At 38.0% G+C, this 22363-nt stretch overlaps 1 protein-coding gene across 5 annotated transcripts in view; it reads right to left on the minus strand.

Annotated features, from left to right (window-relative positions):
* The window catches only part of MAP3K7 (mitogen-activated protein kinase kinase kinase 7), a 47727-nt gene extending 25655 nt beyond the window's left edge, over nt 1-22072 (minus strand). For 3 of the 5 annotated variants that reach the window (XM_031052631.2, XM_031052630.2, XM_005153096.3), the window contains exons 1-8: nt 21860-22072; nt 11080-11190; nt 9377-9442; nt 8433-8478; nt 7694-7832; nt 6231-6355; nt 3171-3299; nt 276-406 (exon numbers count right to left, since the gene is read on the minus strand). In XM_031052631.2, coding sequence (XP_030908491.1) covers nt 276-406; nt 3171-3299; nt 6231-6355; nt 7694-7832; nt 8433-8478; nt 9377-9442; nt 11080-11190; nt 21860-21949 — 837 coding nt within the window. In that variant the 5' untranslated portion in view covers nt 21950-22072. Of the gene's footprint in view, nt 1-275; nt 407-3170; nt 3300-6230; nt 6356-7693; nt 7853-8432; nt 8479-9376; nt 9443-11079; nt 11191-21859 lie in introns of all 5 variants that reach the window. The other 2 variants (XM_031052632.2, XM_031052633.2) reach the window with 2 other exon arrangements.
* Between the last annotated feature and the right edge of the window lie 291 nt (nt 22073-22363).

Below are 22363 nucleotides of genomic sequence, written 5' to 3' on the forward strand. Positions count from 1 at the left end.
AAGAGAAATTTAATTATTTTTAGTAATGCATTTAAATACATATATGACTCTTTTTATTAATTTTCCAAAATCTCTTATGATTTAGCATACTTGTCCCATAAATAGAGGAATGATTTCCCTTTTTTATTGTAGTAACTTGAAAATCTCTATCAAAAGGATAGGAGAAAGAAAAAATGCAAGCCCACTTTTTGAGTGCGATAAAAGGCATGCCCTTTATAATTCAACTTTCAAACTTCATAAGTTACGAAATTATTAAGATACTAAAATTTTTATACCCGCATCAAGTGTGTCATTATTTTAACAATTTCCTCCATGGATGGTCGTTGTGAGGGATCCTTGGACCAGCAACGGGTCATTAAACTCTCAATTGGTTTAGGTAAGTTTTTGATCAGTGGTGGCCGAGTACCTGTAAGTTAAATTAGAAAAAACAATTTGTCAAACAGACTATAAGGTGACTGACAGTGACTGATCTCTCTCTGGTATTTTGATAAATAAATATAGAAAACAGTTAATTGTAGTCTCAAAGAACTGGCCTATACTTGATTTTCTCTCTTACAAACAAAAAATTCACACAAGTTCCTTTGTATTTCATATAATTACTACAAACAAATGGTAAGAAAATTAAATTTTCCTTCAGTAATGTTTTAAATAAATTAATTACCTGACCAAATGCAACATATTACCATGGCTAATGAATAAGTTATTATTTTCTAAAGAATAAAGCTTTAGACCAAACTAGGAATCAAGTAGTAACTTGGTTCCTAACACCATACAGGAAAAAAAAAAATGAGGGTGTTTGTCTTTTTAAGGGCTGATTTTGTTCTTAAGAACTTCCTAAAAGCTATTAAGCACTGGAAGTACCAATTTCAGGTGACTTCTTCACAGCCTATACACATTTTTAGTTTTGTTATACAATGCTTAACGTAAAATACTTTCAGCTGTGTTTTGGTTCAAGTTTCTACTCTTTTTACTGCTTCAACAATGAGTACAATTACCATTTGTAGCTATCCAGTTGTGTTCAACACATGAGATGTAGTGCCATTTTGCACAGAAAGCAGAGTATTTAAAAATGTATTAACTGTAACAAGCAATACAGAAATAAAAAAAATAAATTGGGGGGGGGGGGGTAAAAAAAGAAAGATAATTTTTTAAAGCAAAAATAGGGACAGACAGGTGATTTGTCTTCCCCTAAAGTATACTCCCACACCTTACCAAAGCTTTCCAGTTTATGATTGCTAACTACATTTATGCTTCCTTGCATACATAATGCAAGGTGCTCATCACTCTCAACCTCAATGACTTAGTGAAATGGAGAATCGGTTCCTTCGTTCAGAAATGCCATTTGCAAACATCTATCTTTGTTTATTATTACAACTATAATGCTCATGCAACTGATCACTGTCTGCCTGTGATCATGTGATCCTTTGCCAACCTGACCTTTATTTCCTGTAACTTCACTAAAGTGATAACCAACAGTGGTGGACATACTGGATACGTCTGGTCACGATGACTGCAGCTGACTCAAAGTGGATTCAGGAGAGACTGGTAACACCACAAGAGCTAAGGGTTAATTTAAGCAATGCACCCACCTAACCACAGTGTTGGTCAAGGTGCAATTGAAGTTCCAAGTCTGGAAGAAACCAACATCTGTAGTCAGTATGCAAATATCACTATGAGTAAACCATCTTACTCCATAAGTAGTGGACAGTCCAGGGCTCTCTGAGCTCTCTTGCATGGCAGAGGGCTGCGTGCCAGGATCTCCCCTTGAGTAGGGATGTCTCTCAAGGCTACTCCTCGAGGTTGAGAGAATCCTTATGTCAGATACTTGAAGAGATGAACTGGGAAATAAGTGTGCTGAAACTTTTGAATCTTCACTAAGTGATATAAAGGACTGATTGTGCACGTATCTTTTAGACATAAACCACTGACCAAGTCTGTATTCAGCCACACCTAAACTCCCCTCTGAGAAGTAGTTCAGAACACAAGGAGGTCCTTTCTGAACCTCATGATTCAATGGAATATCTCCTTGACAATTTTTTCTGACCCTGTCCCTCTATGCAGTAAGTAATTGAGCGCACTTTGCAAGTAAATCTTCTTAAACCACTGCTGTATTTAGTATCAAACTTTGTTAAATAAACTGGTTATATCAATAAACATGTTATTTCTGTCTTATGAGTGAAGTGCATCATTCCACCTGCAACACTGCTCGTTTCTCTTCTACATCAAGCAGGATGCATGTGCTCACCTTATTCTTTTATTATTTAGTACTGAAGCAATGACACTTAGGCAGAGTACAGGCCTTCACTACTTGTTTGTTCATTATATCTTCTAAGCAAGTCTGTGCTTTCTTTGTTGTTGATTTCACAAACGGCAGGAACTCTTTGCAGACATTCCCTGAACTACTTCACTGTCATTACTTTTCTGAAAACTGCTTCGCCATGGTACCTAAAGCCACACTATTTGTACCTAAAGCTACAACACTAGCATGAAGATGGCTTTCTTTGGTCCATTTTACTCCAACAACTGTTTCCTGTTTACATTCTAAGCTTCTGAGAATCAGTTCTGTATAGTACCTAGCACAGTAGAGCCCTACTCCATGACTGCAGGTACCTAGATAAAAAGGTAAAACAATTCAAACAGCAGGACAAAGATAAAAGCAGATGAAAAACAAAGTAACATTTTCAATGCCTAATGGTCCTGCAGGAGTCTGACAGTTTCTAGCATTTTTAAAGACAGGTCAAGTTACTTAAACTCACACATTTACTGCAGATGCACAATTAGAAAAATGAAAGGAAAAAAGAAAAAGACAAGACAACTTGGCTGCTAAAATTCTTATCCAGACAGAGGAGTTGTGGGGGTATTTTTTAGCGTATGATTCAGATCACTTTTAAAATGTAGCATCCTAAAAAAAAGAAAATGGCTCATTTTGCTTGTTTGTTCATACACTAGTTACAGGGGCAGGAAATGCAAGCATTGTAGCAGCCAAATAACATAAACCCCATACTGACACAAAAATGGCGGTATCTAACCATTAAGCCTTTATGAGAAAAATACGTATTTTAAGCATAAAACAGAATACCTAGTAATTTAAAGCTACACAGTTAAGAGTGTTTAGCAAATGTATAGGTCAAATAAAAGAGTTCAAATGCAATTCAGTATTTTCAACTCACCATTGTGAACTGCCCACATTATGCGGAAAGCTGGACCACCAATCTCATCAAAAGGTTTCCTACGGGTTATTACCTCCCAGAGAATAATACCCCAACTGAAAACGTCACATTTTTCACTGTAATTGCTACCTGGAAGAAAGCCATTGATATAATTTGTCTCTTTTTTATATAACATATTAAAAAGAACAGTTGGAGCTGAAAAATAGTTCTATAAATGCTTTCTTTCCCTTCTCATTTGTTTTGCTGAGAAAAAACAGTTTTTTAAAGATGGCTGATTCACTCTAACTTAAATCTGAAATCATTTAAGCATAGGATTGTTAAGAACGTTTCTCCCTGGAAATGTGGAAATCAATCCTCTTCACTCTGAGTCATCCTGAAATGATAAAATGTGTCAGTTTTCTTATATCATATTTATAATATTTATGAAGTTTCAAAGATCTCTTCAAAGATAATTGACTACGCTTGCTTCCTCTAAATATTCTTCAACTCCTTCCCTGTTAGTCGCAATATCCAGCCAATAACAGTTCTGTCATATCCACTGCTCTTTATTACAAGTCTTTAGCAGAACTAGTAAGTTACCGTACGTACAAACTGGCAGACTCCTCAATTCCTCACCATCTTATTTCCTCCCTGTTTATTACTCTTTTTGTCATGTCATTATTAAAAGTTCTTCAACAAAAAGTACAGTATTCCTCAGACTCCCACTGAAGTTGCAGAAGACATGTAGGTATATAGAATAATGAATAAAAATGCTCAGACACTGCAAAGAAAGAATGCATACTCTGTAACCATAACTTATGCACATACTAAAAAGAAATGTGAATGAATAATGACATGATAATAAATGTGTGAATGATAACAGATGTGTGTGACTGTGATAGAGATTTATTCATCTGTCTTCAAACTAGGATCAGACTGGCATCAAGTGGCCAGGAGATTTTTCTGTTAATACGTAATCAGAAAGCATCAAGACAATTTAATAAATAGCAGAATTAAAGAAGCCTAATTTCATGTGGACATGCACCATACAGCATCTAGTTGCAACAGCCTGCACTCTACCTGTAAGCCATCTTCCTCCGCCCCCATACCTCTGACAAGCTGTGCAAGGAAAGCAGCATGTTCTCAGGCCAGTTCTTGCACACCAGCCAGTTTGCAAGGCAGACAGGAGAGATGGGCTGCAGCATAAATCACAAATTCTAAGGCACTAGTCTGTACTTCTCCAAGCTACTGCTTTTATAAAATCGTTTAAGAACTTGGCATCTCCAAAACTCCTTACACTTTGATAAAAGTAGATGAATGTGTGAAATGTTATTGTCCTATTTAAGCAATGAAATTAATTTTGCTGATGAGAAGCCTTGAATTAATTCTGAAAACTGAGTCCAAAAGAAGTGAAAGAGTATTCTGTATTGTTTTATTATGTAACAGACCAAGGTAGGATAGACAGAGTGACACAGTCAATCCTCAATTTATCTTATTATCCCAAAGTAATTTTTAAATAACTTTTTCTAAATGGAATTCTCAGATTGGACATTGTTCTCTTTCATGTTATCCTGATCTAAATTATTATTTTAATTTAGAATGTTTGATCTGCACCAGGCTTTAAGTGTCCAAATATTTAACGGGGGGGGAAGGGGGTGGGTGGGCCTCAGGGGGTAGGTGGAGGGGAACAAATCTTAATATTAGGGCAACTACTTCAATGAACTTTTTACCACCTACAAACAATACTTGTGACTCTATTGTTCTTCTCTAAAAATGTCAGTACTAGGAACAGTACTAAAATATTACCATTTATTCCTTTGTTGAACTCTAATGCAGTAGCACAAGCAAACAAATTTTAACAATTTTGATATTTGGTGTTATTACTGTAGTAGTTTAATGACTATTTCAAGAGTAATTTGATATGTTACCTCACAGAAGCTACTAGATTCCCTTCTTTTTTGTTCTTGTGTAAAGGTTTGTGTCACTATCAGTAAAAGCTTTCAGATAAAAGTACATAAAACCAAGCGTAAACTGAAGGCTTTTGCTCTGTCCAACAATAAATTTACAATACAAGAATTCATTGTTCTGCCTTACTGAATTCAAAAGGTGGTGTTTTCTCTGGAACCTACAACCATGTATGGACATATATAACTTGCTGCTCATCTCCAGAATAAGGACAGTAAAAGAGGCCACTTAGATCTGGGAAATCATTTCTGCACAGAGGCACTTGCCAAATATTATATCAAAGCCAGGACACCTGCTTCCTTAAGCAGGAAAATGACTTCTCCAGGCCACTTTGCTAACTGCAGTGGTAATTTAAGGTACTGACTGGCTAAAAAGTGTTTAATTTGCAATCTAATATTGAATAGATTTTTTCTCTGATAATCATGCAGCAATTACACCTATCTAATTATCAAGTGTCATCAGTCTTCCCCAGCTTCACTTCAAGAAATAACTTATTTTTCTACTTAACTAAATTAACTGTTAACATCAAGTTCCTCAATATGCAGGAAAAAGGAAGCACATCAAATCTCTAGATTACACAAAAAAAAGATGGAGTTACAAGAAAGTAGAGGATTTAAAATGAAGTCAATTATGTTCAATTTAGAGACACTAACAGGAAAATTCTAATGATAAAACCTGATCAGAATAGGGAGTTAAAGTAATGACAGTATATTTAAAATGTCAGAAGAGTCTGAAATGACTTAAGAATCTTGGAAATAGCACAATCACAGCGAAATAGCCCTCTGGCTATGTTTTACTTATAAAACAAGAGCAGCTGTCTAAAGGTGTTCTTTATGCAAATCTCAGTAGTAACACAAATAAAAGTTCCACATGTTCATGTAATTAACTAATACTAACATGACAGAGTCAATTCAGTACTGCTCTTCAAAACTCTGCATCATGATTTGGCAATACACAATCATACTGGTTTGTAAATAAATTCTGCCAAGACTCTTTCAGCTGTTACCTCAAACTTTAATACACTAATGGGAAGAACGGAAGATTACATGCACAAATTAATTTACAGTTGCATCTCTAGGAAGAACACATAATATTGACACTGTAGATTATTGTTACCTTCAAAAACTTCAGGTGCCATCCAAGCAGCACTTCCCTTATTGTTGGTCATGTGTGTTTGAATATCACAGGCTGTACCAAAGTCACAGATTTTTAGAACTGTCCCCCCAGCTACCAAGAGCAAACTGTCAAAGAACAATAATAAATAAAAAGTTAAGTCATAGGATTAAATAATCTGGTAGTAAACCAAATTTCTTTATCCCAACTATTATAATTCTAATACAATTGAATATCTATGGCTTTGCTTCTCAGTGCTTAGCTTCACAATTTGAGAAATAAGTAGGGTCATTTGTGTCTAATACGAACAGATGACATTTTAAAATAATCAAATATGTTGTAATTTATTGATATTTCTGCATGCTAGATTTTTCAATATGTATCTTTAGACACAATAAATCACTAAGCATAAATTGACAAAATTAGTCTTTCTGATGCCAGAGGTTGCAAAACAACAAGTGCTGTAACAATTTTACCAAAAGAAGTGCAATCAAGACTCCCATTAACGTCAGTTTATATAGCTGTTTATTTACACAAAAGAACTTGAAGTTACATGTTCACAGCTCTCTGAATCAAAACTGGGAATACAAGAAAGAATTAAAGGGTGGCTTCACATTGTAATTTTAGCTGGTAATATCTGCAGGCTACCACCAAATGGGAATGACCCTGGTGATCCCAAAATCTGTTTCCACCTAATCAGTGGAGCCAGATTTGAAGCTGTAAACTGAATCAGATCAACAAACTGCCTGGGCACAAAACGATTTATTTTTGTTTTGGTAAAAAATGATGGGAGATTCTGGCAGGCATAGTGGAACAGGCTGACAGAGAGCACTGAAAAGGATGTCATGTGGGGAAACAGCTCTATTATATCCGATTAAATATAATGTCAAAACCAAGAAACCAAACAACTGCCCCCACCTAACATGGACCACCACAGCCCACTGCAAATTTTGGGCATTTCAAATGCCTCTGATTAGAAGCACTACCCCTTATCAAAATCTTGCATGATGCAGGGCAGAAGCAGGATGTTTTTCCTGTTTTAACAGAAAATAACAGTACAGTTCATTTCCTGTAGTGTGCACCATCATTCTGTAAGTGAAGTTTCAAATGCACAGCTTTCATTTAGAATACAGAATCACAGAACGGTTAGGGTTGGAAAGGACCTTAAGATTACCTAGTTCCAATCCCCCTGTTAAGGGCAGGGATACCTCCCGCTAGCCCAGGTTGCTCCAAGGCCCCTGGAGCCTTGAAGGCCCCATCCAGCCTGGCCTTGAATACTGCCAGGGATGGGACATCCACCACTTTTCTGAGCAACCTGTTCAGTGCCTCATCGCTCCTACATACATATAGTACATCCAAAAAAGATAGTATTAATTAAAGGTATTTCTTTCAAAAGCAATGAAATTATTATAAATGATCTTAAATTCCAATTGTAAGAAAATATGAAATATGAGACATAAACATACTTTGGTGGTTTCAGGTCTCTGTGAATTAGAGCCTTTGGTTTCATACTGTGGAGATATGCCACTCCTTGGGAACACTGTAAACACCAACTCATGGCATGTGCAGCTGTATAATGAGGCAGAGGTTCAGCACCATGCAGCACTGCAAAACAAAGGCACAAACTAAAAAGAACTTTATTGCATATTACAACAGATACAATGGAGTTAACAACATACCAGTCAGAAAGCTCTATGGGATCTAAGTAATTATCAATGCCTCAGCACTGAAGCTGAAAATATCCTTCTGCAGACTGTTAAAACAACAGAAATATCAAAAATATTTTCCACTTTTTAGTATGTTATTCATATTCATTTATGTTAAAATTCAGTATGAAAGAAGTTGCTTGTTCTCAGCTATCCCTGGTAAAGTCGATATTAAGCAAATGCTCAGGGCTTTACAAATTAAGGAGGAATCTTTTCAGATGTTCCACTGGAAAACCTTAAATGAGTTGCATGAAATATAACAAACTAGTATCAAGAAACAAATCAGTGGACTCCAATCTCCTTAAAATTATTTTAAGAATTTTAAAGAACCACAGAATGGTTTGGGTTGGAAGGGACCTCTGGAGGTGCGCTAAGCAGGATCAAGCCAGGTGGCATCTGAGTATGTCCAAGGATGGAGACATATGTATGAAATAACACATATTTTAGATCATTCTTGCCCTAACACTAGCAGAAGTCACTACATTGAAGTGATACTCACCATTGTATAGAGAACCTCCTTCAGCATACTCCATAACAAGACACACCTTGGAGAGGGGGATGAAAAAAATAGGAATGTTTTAAATGTAGGGGCAGAAAACAGCTTTTGTAAACTGAACGGAAAAGTTCTTTAAGGGGAACTGCAAAATCTCCGTATCTAAGCTAATGGAAAATTTGTCTATGGATAAAGAGTGTGTTTGAATGGTACATATTTACACATAAGAAACAGAAATCAGTTTTATACTTAGTGCCCACAGTAAGCAAAAAAAGAATGAACTCCCTCTCCTCAGGCTTGAAAAGCAAATGCTGCCTTCAAAAGAATTCATTTGCCTATACTTTAAGTGGCTTACTATAGACTTTAAACATTATGTCAAAAGAATACCACTAGTACCAATTAAAAAGGGATGCAGCATTACTTTAACCAATTAAGTTGCCCATACTAGAATAGCTAGGGATACATCTGGCCTGTCACAGCCCTTGCTTTTCTGCTTTGAGAATTTGTGGCACTGTTTGCAGCTGTGGCAGAAAGAAAGTAAATCCTGAAAATTATATATGTAAGAATAGGAACTGATTTACAAGCTATGAATCATGTGTTGCTAATGTATTTTCATATTGCTGATTTGCAATTAATAGGACTACACATATGAATGACACTACATACTTAATACATCAGATGCCATTCTGACAAACTAGAGTATAACTGGTGCTTAAAAATAGCTTTGGGGTTTTCTTGAAAGAATTTACTTCTTATAGAAGGGGAAAGAAAAAATAAAACCCTGAAAATATCAACCAATGTACGTATCTGTATATTTCCCTATTATGGCTAAAACATACAATATACATACATAATATACATTTTTTGTATATAAGATACACATCATGTGCAGTGGTGCCTGCATATGTTGAACTAGTCACCTCTGCCATACTGACAAAGACATAACTTACTGGGTTTAGACAGGCTCCATATAACTTGACAATATTGGGATGGTTTACTCGTGACAGTTGTCGAAGCTGCAATACAAATCACACTTCATTTCAAACTATGGAAAAAAATAAGGCTAATTCTTTATTTTCACATTTGCAATTCAAACATCACAACAACAATTACAGTTTTATGCATTTACATAACCCTAGATGGTGATTTTAGGTATTACTATTTGCATTTTAATTCGTGTACCTAGGGTTGCATCTAACTGGAATTGTATTTGAAAAGAAATTTGAAGAAATTAAATTTAAAGAAAGTATGTTTTTCATGGTTTAGGAAAATCGCTCAAGTCATAAGCATTGTGCAACTGTGACCTCTATGAGTTCTGTGCTCTTCCTGGAGCCTCCAATTTTGGAATCCTGATTGCCTGACTACATAAAAAATCTGAATCATATTGGTTTTATTCACAATATAGAATACTCTTCTAAAAAAAAAACAAACCAACAACCCCAAAACCAAACCGCAGAACAAACCACATCACCAAATCCAAACCCCTGTAAAATAAGCCGGCCAATTTAATACTAATGTGACATAGTTACAAGAACCTGCTACTGCTTGTACTAATTGACAATCTGACTATTTTGCACTGAATTTTTCTTTACCAGTAGGTAGTAGACAGGAGAAAAATTCAAAAGGATTTTTTTTCCCCCCTTTACACAGACTTCTGAGGTAGCTTATGCTGTTTGTTGTCTAGGGAGCTAATGCTATTTTTTCTGTATACTTCACAGGCTCTAAAAAACAGAGTATTACAACTGATGTTTGCACTGTGTACAGCATCCTGAATGCCAGCAACCACTGAAGCATTTCTGGGATTACCTTCTCAGATCTCTAACAAAAATGGTTAGAGACTGATCAGACCTACTCAGTACTAAATTAGACTCAGATTAGTAACATTAAAAACTTCCCATGGTAATGAACAACATATAAATATTTACACAAAGGCTTATTACAAATATGCTTCCTTTAACCCTTCAATGCATCACATTCTTAGTTCCAAAATTGAGATTCGTTTTTAAACATATTTTGTAGATATTGAACATCCTAGACCCTCACTGACTAAATACCAAGCAGCATGTCATAATATATCTCATTTAAATTACCTAACTTTTGATTTCAGAAAATGTTGGAAAGTTTATCAGTATATCTGAACTACTCAAGTTCTTTCTGAAGAAGTAGACATTGAATGAAAAGAGTGATTGCCCTTAAATAAGTTACATGTATTAATGAACTTGTACTTAAGAAAAAAAGAATCATATTATTAGAACTGTTGACAAAACAGTTTCAAGTATGGGCATGGTTGTATGAAGACCCCATGCTGCAGCCCCTGGAAGTCTTAATCAGATCTGAGATTTTTGTGAGTATTTCAGCTGTACTCTGACTCTGCACTGGGACATAACCTAGGGACTAGTGTTTCCCCAACCGTGTGCCCTCCTCTCTCCTCCCTTGCTTTCCAGTTTTTATGGGAAGCAAGCTAAAGGAGCTGCAATGCGCTCTGACAGGTGTCCTGCTCTGCAAGATAAGGGGTCCAGGCCTGTACTGGGTACCACAGGCTGCATTTATCTTGTAATACAGACAAGATAAATGTCTGTAGGTGGGTGTGCTGAATGCTCCCATGAATTTAAGAAAATACCAAACCTTGTATTTTCCAGCAAACTTACTGTACCTCTACAATGAAGGCTTTTCTTTCAGATTCACTTTCTATTTGTTTAATGGCTACATCTTTAGCTCGCCATTTTGCCTTGCAGACCACACCAAAGGCTCCTCTTCCAACAACCTAGAACAAAACATGGAACACTTGAGTTATAACTTGAAGTTGTTTCATTAGCTACACAGGACTTCAGGGACGGAAAATAATTTAACTTGGAAATAGTGCTTAGGTAACCTTCCTCCAGAGATCACTTACAGAAGAACTGGAAAATACACAAATATTTTATGAACATGTAGTAACAGTATGTCAGCAAAAGATGATCTTAATTATTTCAAACAAGATTTGCTCAGAAGAAAATTAGGGGAATTATGGCAAATTTAGTTTTATAGGTTTGACCTGTGAAACTACATCTATTGTATTTTTTTGCTCTTGCTAATAATAGGAATTCAAACAATTGCACAGGACTCTGATACAGTCATGATGAGGTGCTCAGTGTGATCAAAGTTATTCTTATAGGTTTACTAGCGAATTCACTCCTTACCAGGATGGCTTCTTAAAAGAAAAGTGATTTGTAGGCGACCAGTGAACGACCACACATTCCCAATGCTAAAACAATGCCAACTGCCTGCTGCCTGAATGCTTATCCTTTGAGGGAATAACATTTAATATTTTTAATGTCCCCCAATATAGTAATAATCTGGAACATAAATTAACAGTGCTGATCCAGACAAAGCAACTCAGTAGCTAGGAATGTACAAGCACCAGACTGTACTTGTCAAAGCTCCACGTCAAAGCAAACTGACTATCATTTATGTAAACCATGCTTGGGTTAGGTTCCCACTACATGCTTTCCTAATGAATGAATAAATAAATAAATAGCGAAGTTGATTTCCCTTGAGAATGGGGTGGAAAAGTCTGCAGGTGCATAGCTCAAGAACTGCTAAACTTTCATGATGAATATGAGAAAGCCTGCAGTCTAGGGCCAAATTTGAAGAGGGGTAAAAACTGAAAAAAATAATCAAGAATCTGCACTCAGATTATAAAAGGGGAAGTATGCTCAGTATTTCTGAAGGTTACATATGGACAGGAGAGATGCTGTCCAGCAATGGTGATCAGTAGCATTTTCCCCTTCTGGTTTCCTTACTACAGATGAATAATGGTTTTTCTCTTCTACATTACAGCATGTGCTTAGTCTTCCAGGAGTTCTTGGCTTCTCACCTTTACTCTCCACAACAGGGGTCCACAGACTGAGTCTACCACAAGATATACTCAGCAGATCTACAGAACATATTCCATTCTGCCCTGTGTAAAAAGGCACCTGCTGACTGCAACCTCCTCCCCCACCTACAGTAGAGGGCCTTGACTCTTCACTTGTGTAACACACACCAACTATTTTCTTGTAGTCCACAACTGAGGTTGGAAACACCAAGCCATATGAATGATAGTCAAGCAGACTACAAAAATAGCACATATAAACAAATTGGAAACAATGAGTCACTGGAAGACCTAAAAGTCCCACATACAAATAGTCTCCCTTGGTATTTCCTCTTCTCTCTCAGACTACATTTTGAATAAAATGTCCCATTTTCTTGGGTTTGACAAACCCCCTGCCCCCAGCACAAAAACTGCTCATTACAACTCCTCTATCCATCTCACACAGAGAATGACCAGTCCTACAGTTCAAGAAAAATTTCATCATTCTGTGTCTGTGCCGTAAGTCTGCATTTCACGGCAGTGCCGATATACTGACCACATGGAAATTATCCACCATGCAAGCACATGTAACTCAGACAGCACTCTGCTCACACCTAGGAAGTACTAAGACTAGACAGTTAACAAGAGAAGGATGCCACAGAAGAACTCAGTAGGACAAAGTACAGTGGCAGCAGCAATTCAGTTCCAAGACAGCTGCACCCCTACAATATGAAGGAAACCAAACTGACCAAGCAACTGTGAAAAACTCTCCCCTCCACTTTGGGAAAAGAAGGTGTGCATATAATGATTTCTCCTAGCTAGGTACAATTGGCCTTATGGTACAAGGCTGAGTAAGGCTCCTGTTAAAGGCTCAATTTCTTAATGTACTTTTTCTCATATACTTTTATGGGTTTTCACTACAGCTCAGTTACATTTAATCCAGTGACATTGGTTTGGTAACTCAGGGGTCACAAGTTCTATGAAGACTGGCTGAAAGCTGGGGTTCTTCATCCTGGAGAAGTGAAGGCTATGGGGAGACCTTATAGCAGCCTTCCAGTTGCCTAAAAGGGGGCCTACAAGAAAGCTGGAGACACTTTTTACAAGGGCATACAGGGATGGGACAAGGAGTAAAGCTTTAAACTGACAGAGGGGAGATCTAGATTAGATATTAGGAGGAAATTCTTAACTATGAGCATGGTGAGGCACTAGAACAGGTTATCCAGAGAAGTGGTGGATGCCCCATCCCTGGAACGGTTCAAGGCCAGGTTATATGGGCCTTTGAGCAACTTGATCTAGTGGGATGTGTCCGTGGGGTTGGAACTACATGAGCTTTGAGGTCCCTTCCAACCCAAACTGTTATATGACTCTATACTCAAATTCAAAACTCAGCCCATAAGCCAATATAATTGTATTCTGTTCCAGTTATTTGCAAGTTTAATACCAAGAAATGATACACATATTTCCAGTCTGTATACTAGAGAAAATGTTATTTTCCAATTTTGATGCATTTTTAAATAACATTTGTATTCAATAAAGCAACTAAGATATATGAGTGTACCTCCCAATGTAATATTTTATATTGTGCCATGAATGTCACAATACTTGGGCTCTAGTTGAAAAGCATAATAAATTGCAACAATCAGATGCACTTTATGAAGTCCTGCTGATGACTGAAAATAAAACCAATAATAATAATAAAATAATAACAAACACCACCACCACCAATAATAAAATTATCTATGTCAGGCATCAAGAGAAAGAGCTTACCAGGCAATCTAAATCTTAATTACATAATAGAAAGTTGCGAGAGACCATCAGATATATAAATTTTACAGTTGGCAAAAAGAGCTTGATAAATGACTATGCAGCCAAGGTTTCATAACAATTTATCAGTGACTTGGTGCCTGCTTAGGCAGAGGACTGAACTTGAGAAGAGGACACGAATGCACTGAATATTTACCTAGGATACAGGGAAAACAGAAGAGCTGTTGAGTAAAGCAGCTCAGCTCTTGGACAGCATATGAAAAGAGCAACCGTCAAAAGCAATGACGGATCCAATCCAAACTTGGAGTTTACCATGTGTGAAAGCCCAATATGTCTTTCCTACTTAATCTGGAAAAAGTACCTTACTCATCATAAAAGCATCCCTTATAATTGACAGAATGCAACTTACGGTGGATTTCTTATTTTCCTCCTTTTCAGTTTTCACTGAACTAACTCCTTGAAAATTAAAAATCTTAGAATCTGTCAGAACAATTTAAACACTATGTACACTTCAACGCTGTGTGCTGGAACTAAGTAACTTAATAGCACAGGAGGGGGGCACTGCCTGAACTTTAGTTTCTTCATGCTCATTCCTTCTTGTCCCCTGCTGTTGGTGCCACACCATATGTTTGGGCACTAGTGCATATTCTGAATTATATGAAGCACAGTTAATGGAATTATTGACACAACAAATCAATAAGTAGCAGTTGATCTGTAGCACTGTGTATGTTTGGAAAATGATCTAAAAATAAACACAATGTTTTGGTAAACGATTTTGGCCCTCTAAATATCTTCTAGGAGAAAAAAGAAAAATACAGGGCAGATGACACTGTTTGAAATAGAACACCAGTGCTTCTACTTTTCCACAGAACAGAATTAAGTTTGTCAAGAGCCACTTGGTTAGTACACGAAACAGATACATTTTAAACTGGCAAAAATGCTTAAAGAGCTTTGAAGACTGAAAGATATATACAAATCTATTCTTCTCCCTATAAAACTCATACCAATAAAAAGCTATGTTTTACTGTGCAACAAACGGACGTGGTGAAAGAAAAGTGTGCGTTTTCCAGATAATGTATTTAGAAGTTTAAAGAATATGAACCATTCAAGAGCCCTGGAACCAACATTACCTCTGCCTCTGTGTACAAATAGTATCAAATGCTGTACATAAACAAAGATACATGATACTGACTTGCAAGTATGCAGACTATACTGACTGGTAAGTATGTTGACTAGAAATGCAGGAAAGACTGCAGATACATTAAAGTCTTAAAATGTATTTTGTCCTAAGGGATGTGACCAGTAATATCCCCCCCTCCTCCCAACAACAAAACCACATCTGTTTATTCAGATGTACCCTATTCCCCTACCAAATGTTGAAACTCAGGAAGAATTAATTTCACCTTTGCATTAAGAGCACAGGTTTAGTATTCACTCAAAAATACGAAGACACAAAGTTTACATCTCTGTTCATGAAGTTTCCATGTTAGCTAGCTCTGTATGCTGGATACCTAGTACTTTTCTGTTTACAAAAACCTTGCTGGATACATAAGACAGCAATAAAATATAATAGCTCTCTAGTTAGCAGATTCTTTGGAGAATTACTTCCATAATTTGCAGTATCTACATGCCATGTTTGTTTACAATTTTGAGAAGCAAGACAAGCAGAGTTAAAAAAACCCAATATAACACAAACCAAACAAAACCCATGCTTCTCAACAGAGAGCAGTCTCTAAATTATCTTTATTATCAATGCTCCTTTGGTGTACTTGCAGATGAAAGGTTTATGCAAACTGAACTTCATGTAAGTTAAAAAGGTAGATACAAAGTTCAACAACACTCTGCAAAACCAGAAACATGTTTTTAAATGTAGTTGCTTCTACTCTTTCCGTCTACCACAGTTCAAGCAGTACCAATATAGCATACTAATATTTTCAGGTTTTCACACATCTGCCTATATAACACATGGAAAGGATATAGATAAAAGAAGTGCCAAAAGAAGCCATTAACAACCGTTTACCGCCCCTAAAAATACATGCCTTCATTTTCTACCATTCATTCAACCAGCTTCAAATTCCAGCTTTGGTTCCTCTGTGTGTGCTATGCTTTATTAAGCAGGTTGAAACAAATCGGCCCCGTGCCACAAATGACTGTGGCCAATACCCTGGCAGCACTTTTAGGAAGGAGTTCAGATCTGCCAATTCTTACAGCTATGTTGTTTGACTCATCAGATTTATTTGTACATTTCTAAATGTTGCTTTCCCTTTCTGGGATTCATATAGCAATGAAAAATCCAAACCCCAAAACTGACTGTCATCCCCCCATAATCCATAAGCAATCCCATTAACTTTAAGTAAACTAAGTAACTTAGATTGAGTTTCCAAGTTTCAACTTCAAAGTTATACAAAACACCATAGGAAAAAAACCCCCACACTTCTTAATGAAAAAAATAGTTATTAAAAAGAAACGTATACTCTCAACAAATATACATAACTTCTGCTTGCCACAAACTAATCCAGTTGGTCCATATTTAGGGCATCATCTGTTAGGGTACAGCACTCTACAGTTATTATTTAGCAACTTGGCTATCTGAATGTAGTTCTGTTTTAAGAAATCACTCTTTTCAACTTCTTCAGAACATGTCACAGAGAATCAAAGTGCCATCATATATTCCTAAAATTATGGGTGTTTCCAGAAATTTTTCGCTTGCTCTAAACACACGACTGATCCCCCTTGCACTGATACCTTAGTCATTCTAAGAAATGTGTGCATCTCAAGCAAAGATAACAATTTATCAAGGTCATACTTCCCTTCCAGCTTTTACATACTGATAGCCTTTTACACATCTGTCTTTAGTTAAAGACATTAATACAACACTTGCCTCATGTTCTAGTAAGAATCCATTTGTTCTGTCACAGCATCACAGACAAGAGATTCTACTTTAAGACACAAAATATTGGGTTATGAGGCAGTCAGGGTGAAAGACTCTGATACGAGCTGGTGCAGTCTTTGAAAAACAAATAATCATTCTGTAGTCAGTTAGTACAATACTGCTAGAATCTACTGGGTGGGAGAAATAAGGGACACACAGATTTTGTTCTGTTATTTTAGTTTTTCCTTAGGAAAAGGCCTTCTACCCCTGTTTCTGATCACAGTTACACAGTCACTCAGTTGTGATCTTAAGTTGCTGCATTAGACATGGAACTTCATTTTACAACCTTCTCATAAATAACACATTTTCATCACTAGAATAGCCTGTGAGGTTTCTTTCACATATATTCTTCATGAGAGTAAAATACAAGTTTATTATATAGGATGCAGACTGGTTCATTGGATAAATCTGAATGTGTAGAAATAACAGTGAAGTCTTACTTTAACAGTTTAACAAGCTTATTAGCCATCTTCTAACACTTCCTGCACACTAAATTTCACCCACATGAAACTGGTGTTGTGTAACCACCAGTATAAATTCACATTCTGGCTGACTTTTCAGCTATTTCTCACTGTAGAAGAATGAAGAGAATCTTCCACTGGTATAACTAAACTAAATTTAAATAGTGATTTGAATCAAATCAGAAATGTATTTAGAGTAAAATCACAGAGAATTCTGGAGTACATTTTCACCATGTACTAACTTTTGGCCTTCCCTCCTGGATGCCCAACTTTGCAGCTTGAAGGCTTTCTTTCTGAAAAAGGTTGAGAAATTGCAGAGGTGATTGACTTCAAACAAATTCTTAACCATCATGCTTTTCTCTTGGAAATCAAGCCTTTTTTATTTGATGTCAGATATCCAAGAATATTGTTCAGATCTCAAATCACACCTGTGGTTCTCGTCTGAACTTCAAGATTGGTATTCTACAACTGGACACAATCCCCCAGGACATAAAAACAATGGAGGTGGTAACAACTCCATGCTCAGCAGCAGCTTCAGCAAATGCAAATCTGCTTTACTTTATAATGCAATGGATTTACTTTGTAATGTAATGTAACTTAATTAGTCACTGCATCTCATTAACTTTTTAAAAATTAACTACTATAAAGGGGAGCAAATACCAGTTGTCTCACTGTATTCCTCATTCTCGTCTCTGAACTGCTCTGCTCTGTAATTACAAGGTACACATGCAGATCTCAGCACAGCTAATGAAATTATTCAACTGTTTCTAAAATGCCATAAATTGAATTTCCTCAGTTGCTGGCACCTTAAGTAAGGCTTCTAAAATAAATATCTAGAAAGTTTGCCTGCTCATCTTAAAGAAAAAGTTACCCTAAGCTCCTGCAGAATTAACTGGTGTTGTTCAACTAGATTGCTGAAATAAATTTCAATGTATAGCGGAATACTACAGTCTACCAGTAGATCATTAGGAGTTTTCACCTAATTTATGCTTTCAGACTGTTCAGAAGTAACCTGCAACTACACAAATATGGCAATAGTTTTCAACCTGGTGACATCAAACAGTCATGGGCAGGGGCACAGCATACATGACCAGACATGCATCTTTTGGCCATGCAGTCCAAGGCATACACACATCATGTGATAAAGAGGTCTGCGTTTTGGTCATGTATGGGATTGCTATCAAGTTACATGACCGAGGAAAGGCTGTGCGATTTTCAAGAAAGAGTGGCAGGGAGCATGTTGCCAGAACAATCCAAAACCATAGTCTGCTCATTGCTTAGATGTGAAACCTCTTCTGGGAAGAAAAGGCAAGTTTTTAGCCTAGATTTAAATATGAGATTTTAAAATAGGGCTGTCAGACTGTTAGCTTGATTTCAGTGATATTAAGTTTTCAGATAAATTCTGCAGTTTTATTTATGCAGTCTCTAATGATTTGCCTAATACCTGAAAACTTCAGAAGACATTCTAACAGTCAAAAATTTCCACAGTAAAGTAGGGTTTGTTTCTGTTGAAAAAGTTTTATACTGTTTCTCTCCTAGTTTTGAAGATGCTCCTACTGTGTGAGACTGATTTTAATTTGACTCCAACTTGTTTGTGATAATTATCTCTATATTTTACTTCAACCTAAGAACTTTAAATAATGAAAAGGCAGCTTGGAGACATGTTTGACTGGTGGGAAATAACACTACAGTACAGTTAGTCATGTGCATGGTAGCTAAAACGAAATATGGTATATTCTTGGTTTTATCCAGCAAAGTTCAACCAAACCTAAATGAAAGCACACTTATAGATCTCACATTTATTAGCAAGTACTCAGGGCTTGCAACTATTCCAGAACTTCAATATCTATTAATAAACCAGTGGCAGAGTGGGACTGCTATCTGCTGACAAGACAGCCTTGATAATACAACAGCAAAGCTACGATTATACAAGCATTCATTACAGCTCCCAACAGTGTAGGTCTGTTGACAATCTGTTTTGAAACATCTGAAGTTTGCCAAGGGTATCAAAACCTAACCATTTTGAGTCCTTACAGTCATTGAAAACTTCCAAGCCTGAAATGAGAGCACTGAAAATCCTCAGTGTTTTGTTATGACTGTAAAGTTGACTATTTGTGCTGAAATTGCATTATAACTAAGATGTCAACAACCACAGCTGAGAAAAGCAAGGTCTAAGTATAGTCTCTAATTCACCTGTTTTACTGTAAAATAGATCTTATTTCTTATTGTGTGTAATGAATTCTTGACTGTGTTCAGCACTGCAATATCTCCATTGCCTACAAGAATTTCTGGTAGGCCAGGTACCCCGAGTATAACTTTCAAATGCTACATCAGCTGTCATCAGTTTCTCATAGAGTGAACACTTTATCAGAGCTCCCCTGCTTATATCCCATGAGTTGTGCCATCTCCAACAGAATACTACTTTGAGGACAATGCAACAATCATATTAAATAAAGCACAAATTACTGTTCAGGCGTTGTCTCTACATACATTTTTGTGCATACAGCCCTGTCTTTGAAGGCGTTAGACAGGTATGCAGGACACAGACAAGCTTCAAACACTAAGCCTTAGAATGATAAATTCTAGTTACACCAATTACACACTATACAGCTCCACATTTCCTGCATGTAAAGGCAATATAATGCTTGCTAAGAGCCTTCCAAGGGTATCATGAGGATTAAAGATTTGTATAGCATTTTATTAATTCAAAGTTCTATGCCTAACATATTAAATGTGTTACTCTGTTCTACGAGCCATTACTGGGCACGTTTTTTATGATGGATAAATTTACGTGAACTTTATTTTCCTCTCTGGGTAAGAAAAGCCATTTCTCTCAAAACATGTGATTTGATCCCTGTCCATTGCTAAGTGTTGCAAAACCATCAAATGCAAAAATACTTTTAGTTCCTAAATACTGAAATGTTCTCACTTCAGAACAGTTGAATGCATAAAGGGAAGATCAGACTTAGAATCAAATATTGTCATGATTGCCATATTCATAGAGAGGGGAAAAGGCAATCTTTTGGAAGATACCAACTTCTGAGAACTTTCAGTGTCTGCTATGGTGAAAACTCAGTTTCCACAACCCTACTTGAACACAACAAAGTGCTCTGGTGTTCTATGAAAATATTGGAGATTTTATGTTCTGCAAGCCCTCATAGGCCATGTGAGCCCAACACAGTAATGACAAAGTGTCTAGCAAGCCCTTTTAAAAACATGAAACACTGTTTGTTATACCTACAAAACCTACACCTCAAAACTAAATTCACTTCCACATAAACTTTTTAAGAAAAAGGGGGCCATAACTAATGAGAGAGAATTATGTCAATCGATTAATAAAAGCACAGTTTCAGCAGTCCTGGGTGTCTGTTAGGACCAGCATCTACAAGCTGGCCTCATGAAATTCAGTGTGGATTTTTGATTTCATCAAAATCAGGATCTGTGTGAAGCAACATCATTCCTGTAGAGAATTTAACAAGGGAGGAAGAAATTCAACAGCAGCAATTATTTTAGTGATTCTGAGAGGTAAACAACATTGTGATATATGTATATCACTGAGCCCTTGTAGTAAAGCATGTAAGCTATCCTACATCACTCCCATCCTACTTTCACAGGAAATCCAGACAGATGAGAGGTACATCCAAAATTCTGCACTTTACCAATCCCATTCCAGCCTCAAAGAATTTAAAACAGTAACTTTACTAGGAAAATTTCCACATAAGAAATACTTGCTTCTAGCTACGTTATATGACAACTGAATGTCACTTCCTGGGTAACATGCACAGGTCACAAATGAAGTTACAGATCCATGACTGCAAATATCATGAGGCTATGCTAAGAAAAAAAATAATTTAAAAAAAAAATCTGTATGTCCTTACATCCAAGAGACCTCTAATTTAACAAATAATTAACACTGGTATGATGATTATATAGACAATGGTCCAGTTATATGGCAGCAGGAGAAAAGCAGGGGCATACAAAAATAGAGAGCCAGAAGAAGTATCGGAATTAACAGTTCTCCCTTAACTCAGCGTTTGACAACAGCTTTTGAGATCCATACTAAAGCAGGTGGCAAAACAGGAGGCGGAACTTCAAAACTTAAAAGTCCCGAATAAACATACCCCACTTAAACAACCCCCCTTAACCCAGCACCAGAGTTAGCAAAAGTAAGCTGGCACCTCGGCTCCCAAACATATCGCCTTTGTCCTCCGGTGCCAAGTGCTGTAGCATCCGGAGAGGGGAACCCCCACGCAGGCACCCTGGGGGGTGTCCCGGCAGCCCCATACACTCAGGAAGCCTCCTCGGCCCCTTCCGCAGCGGGGGCCGGCGCAGGGAAGTGCCACACCGGGGGCTGAGAGAGGGACGCCGTGGCCCCTCCGGCCCACCAAGCAGGCCGCGCCCTGGGAGCAGGGGGAGGCGGCAGAGCGGTGGGGCCCTCACTCACCTCTTCCACCTCGATCTCTTTGTAGTCAATTTCTTCGAAGTTAAGGACCGGGGGGGTTTCAATCATTTCAGCGGAGGCGGCAGCGGACATCCCTCCTCTTTCACCGGGGGGAGGAGAGGCCAGGGCCGGCTGCAGGCGGAGGGCTCGGCGCCGGGCAGCCGAGGGCCTGGGCTACGCGGCACGCGGAGGTGGTTCCTGCCCTCCGCGCGGGCGCAGGTCAGGGGGGGCCTGGCCGAGGCGCCGCCTGGGCCGCCGCGCGGGGCGAGGCCTCATCCGCGGCGGCCGCGGGCCTCAGTGGCGGCGGGCGGAGGCCCCGTCGGCGGCGTCACCGCTCTGCATCCCGCGCCCTCCCGCACCCCCGCGGAGCGCGGCGCCGGCCGCCTTAGGCCGCGGCCTCTGTGAAGCCTGGGAGTCGCCTCGGCCGCGCGTCGCCAGCGGGGAGAAAGGGGCGCCCCCGAGGCCGAAGCCGGCCACCTCCGCCAGCCCCGGCGGCGGCAGCAGCGG

Source organism: Melopsittacus undulatus, chromosome 3, assembly GCF_012275295.1.
Source record: "Melopsittacus undulatus isolate bMelUnd1 chromosome 3, bMelUnd1.mat.Z, whole genome shotgun sequence".
NCBI classification, from domain to species: Eukaryota; Metazoa; Chordata; class Aves; order Psittaciformes; family Psittaculidae; genus Melopsittacus; species Melopsittacus undulatus.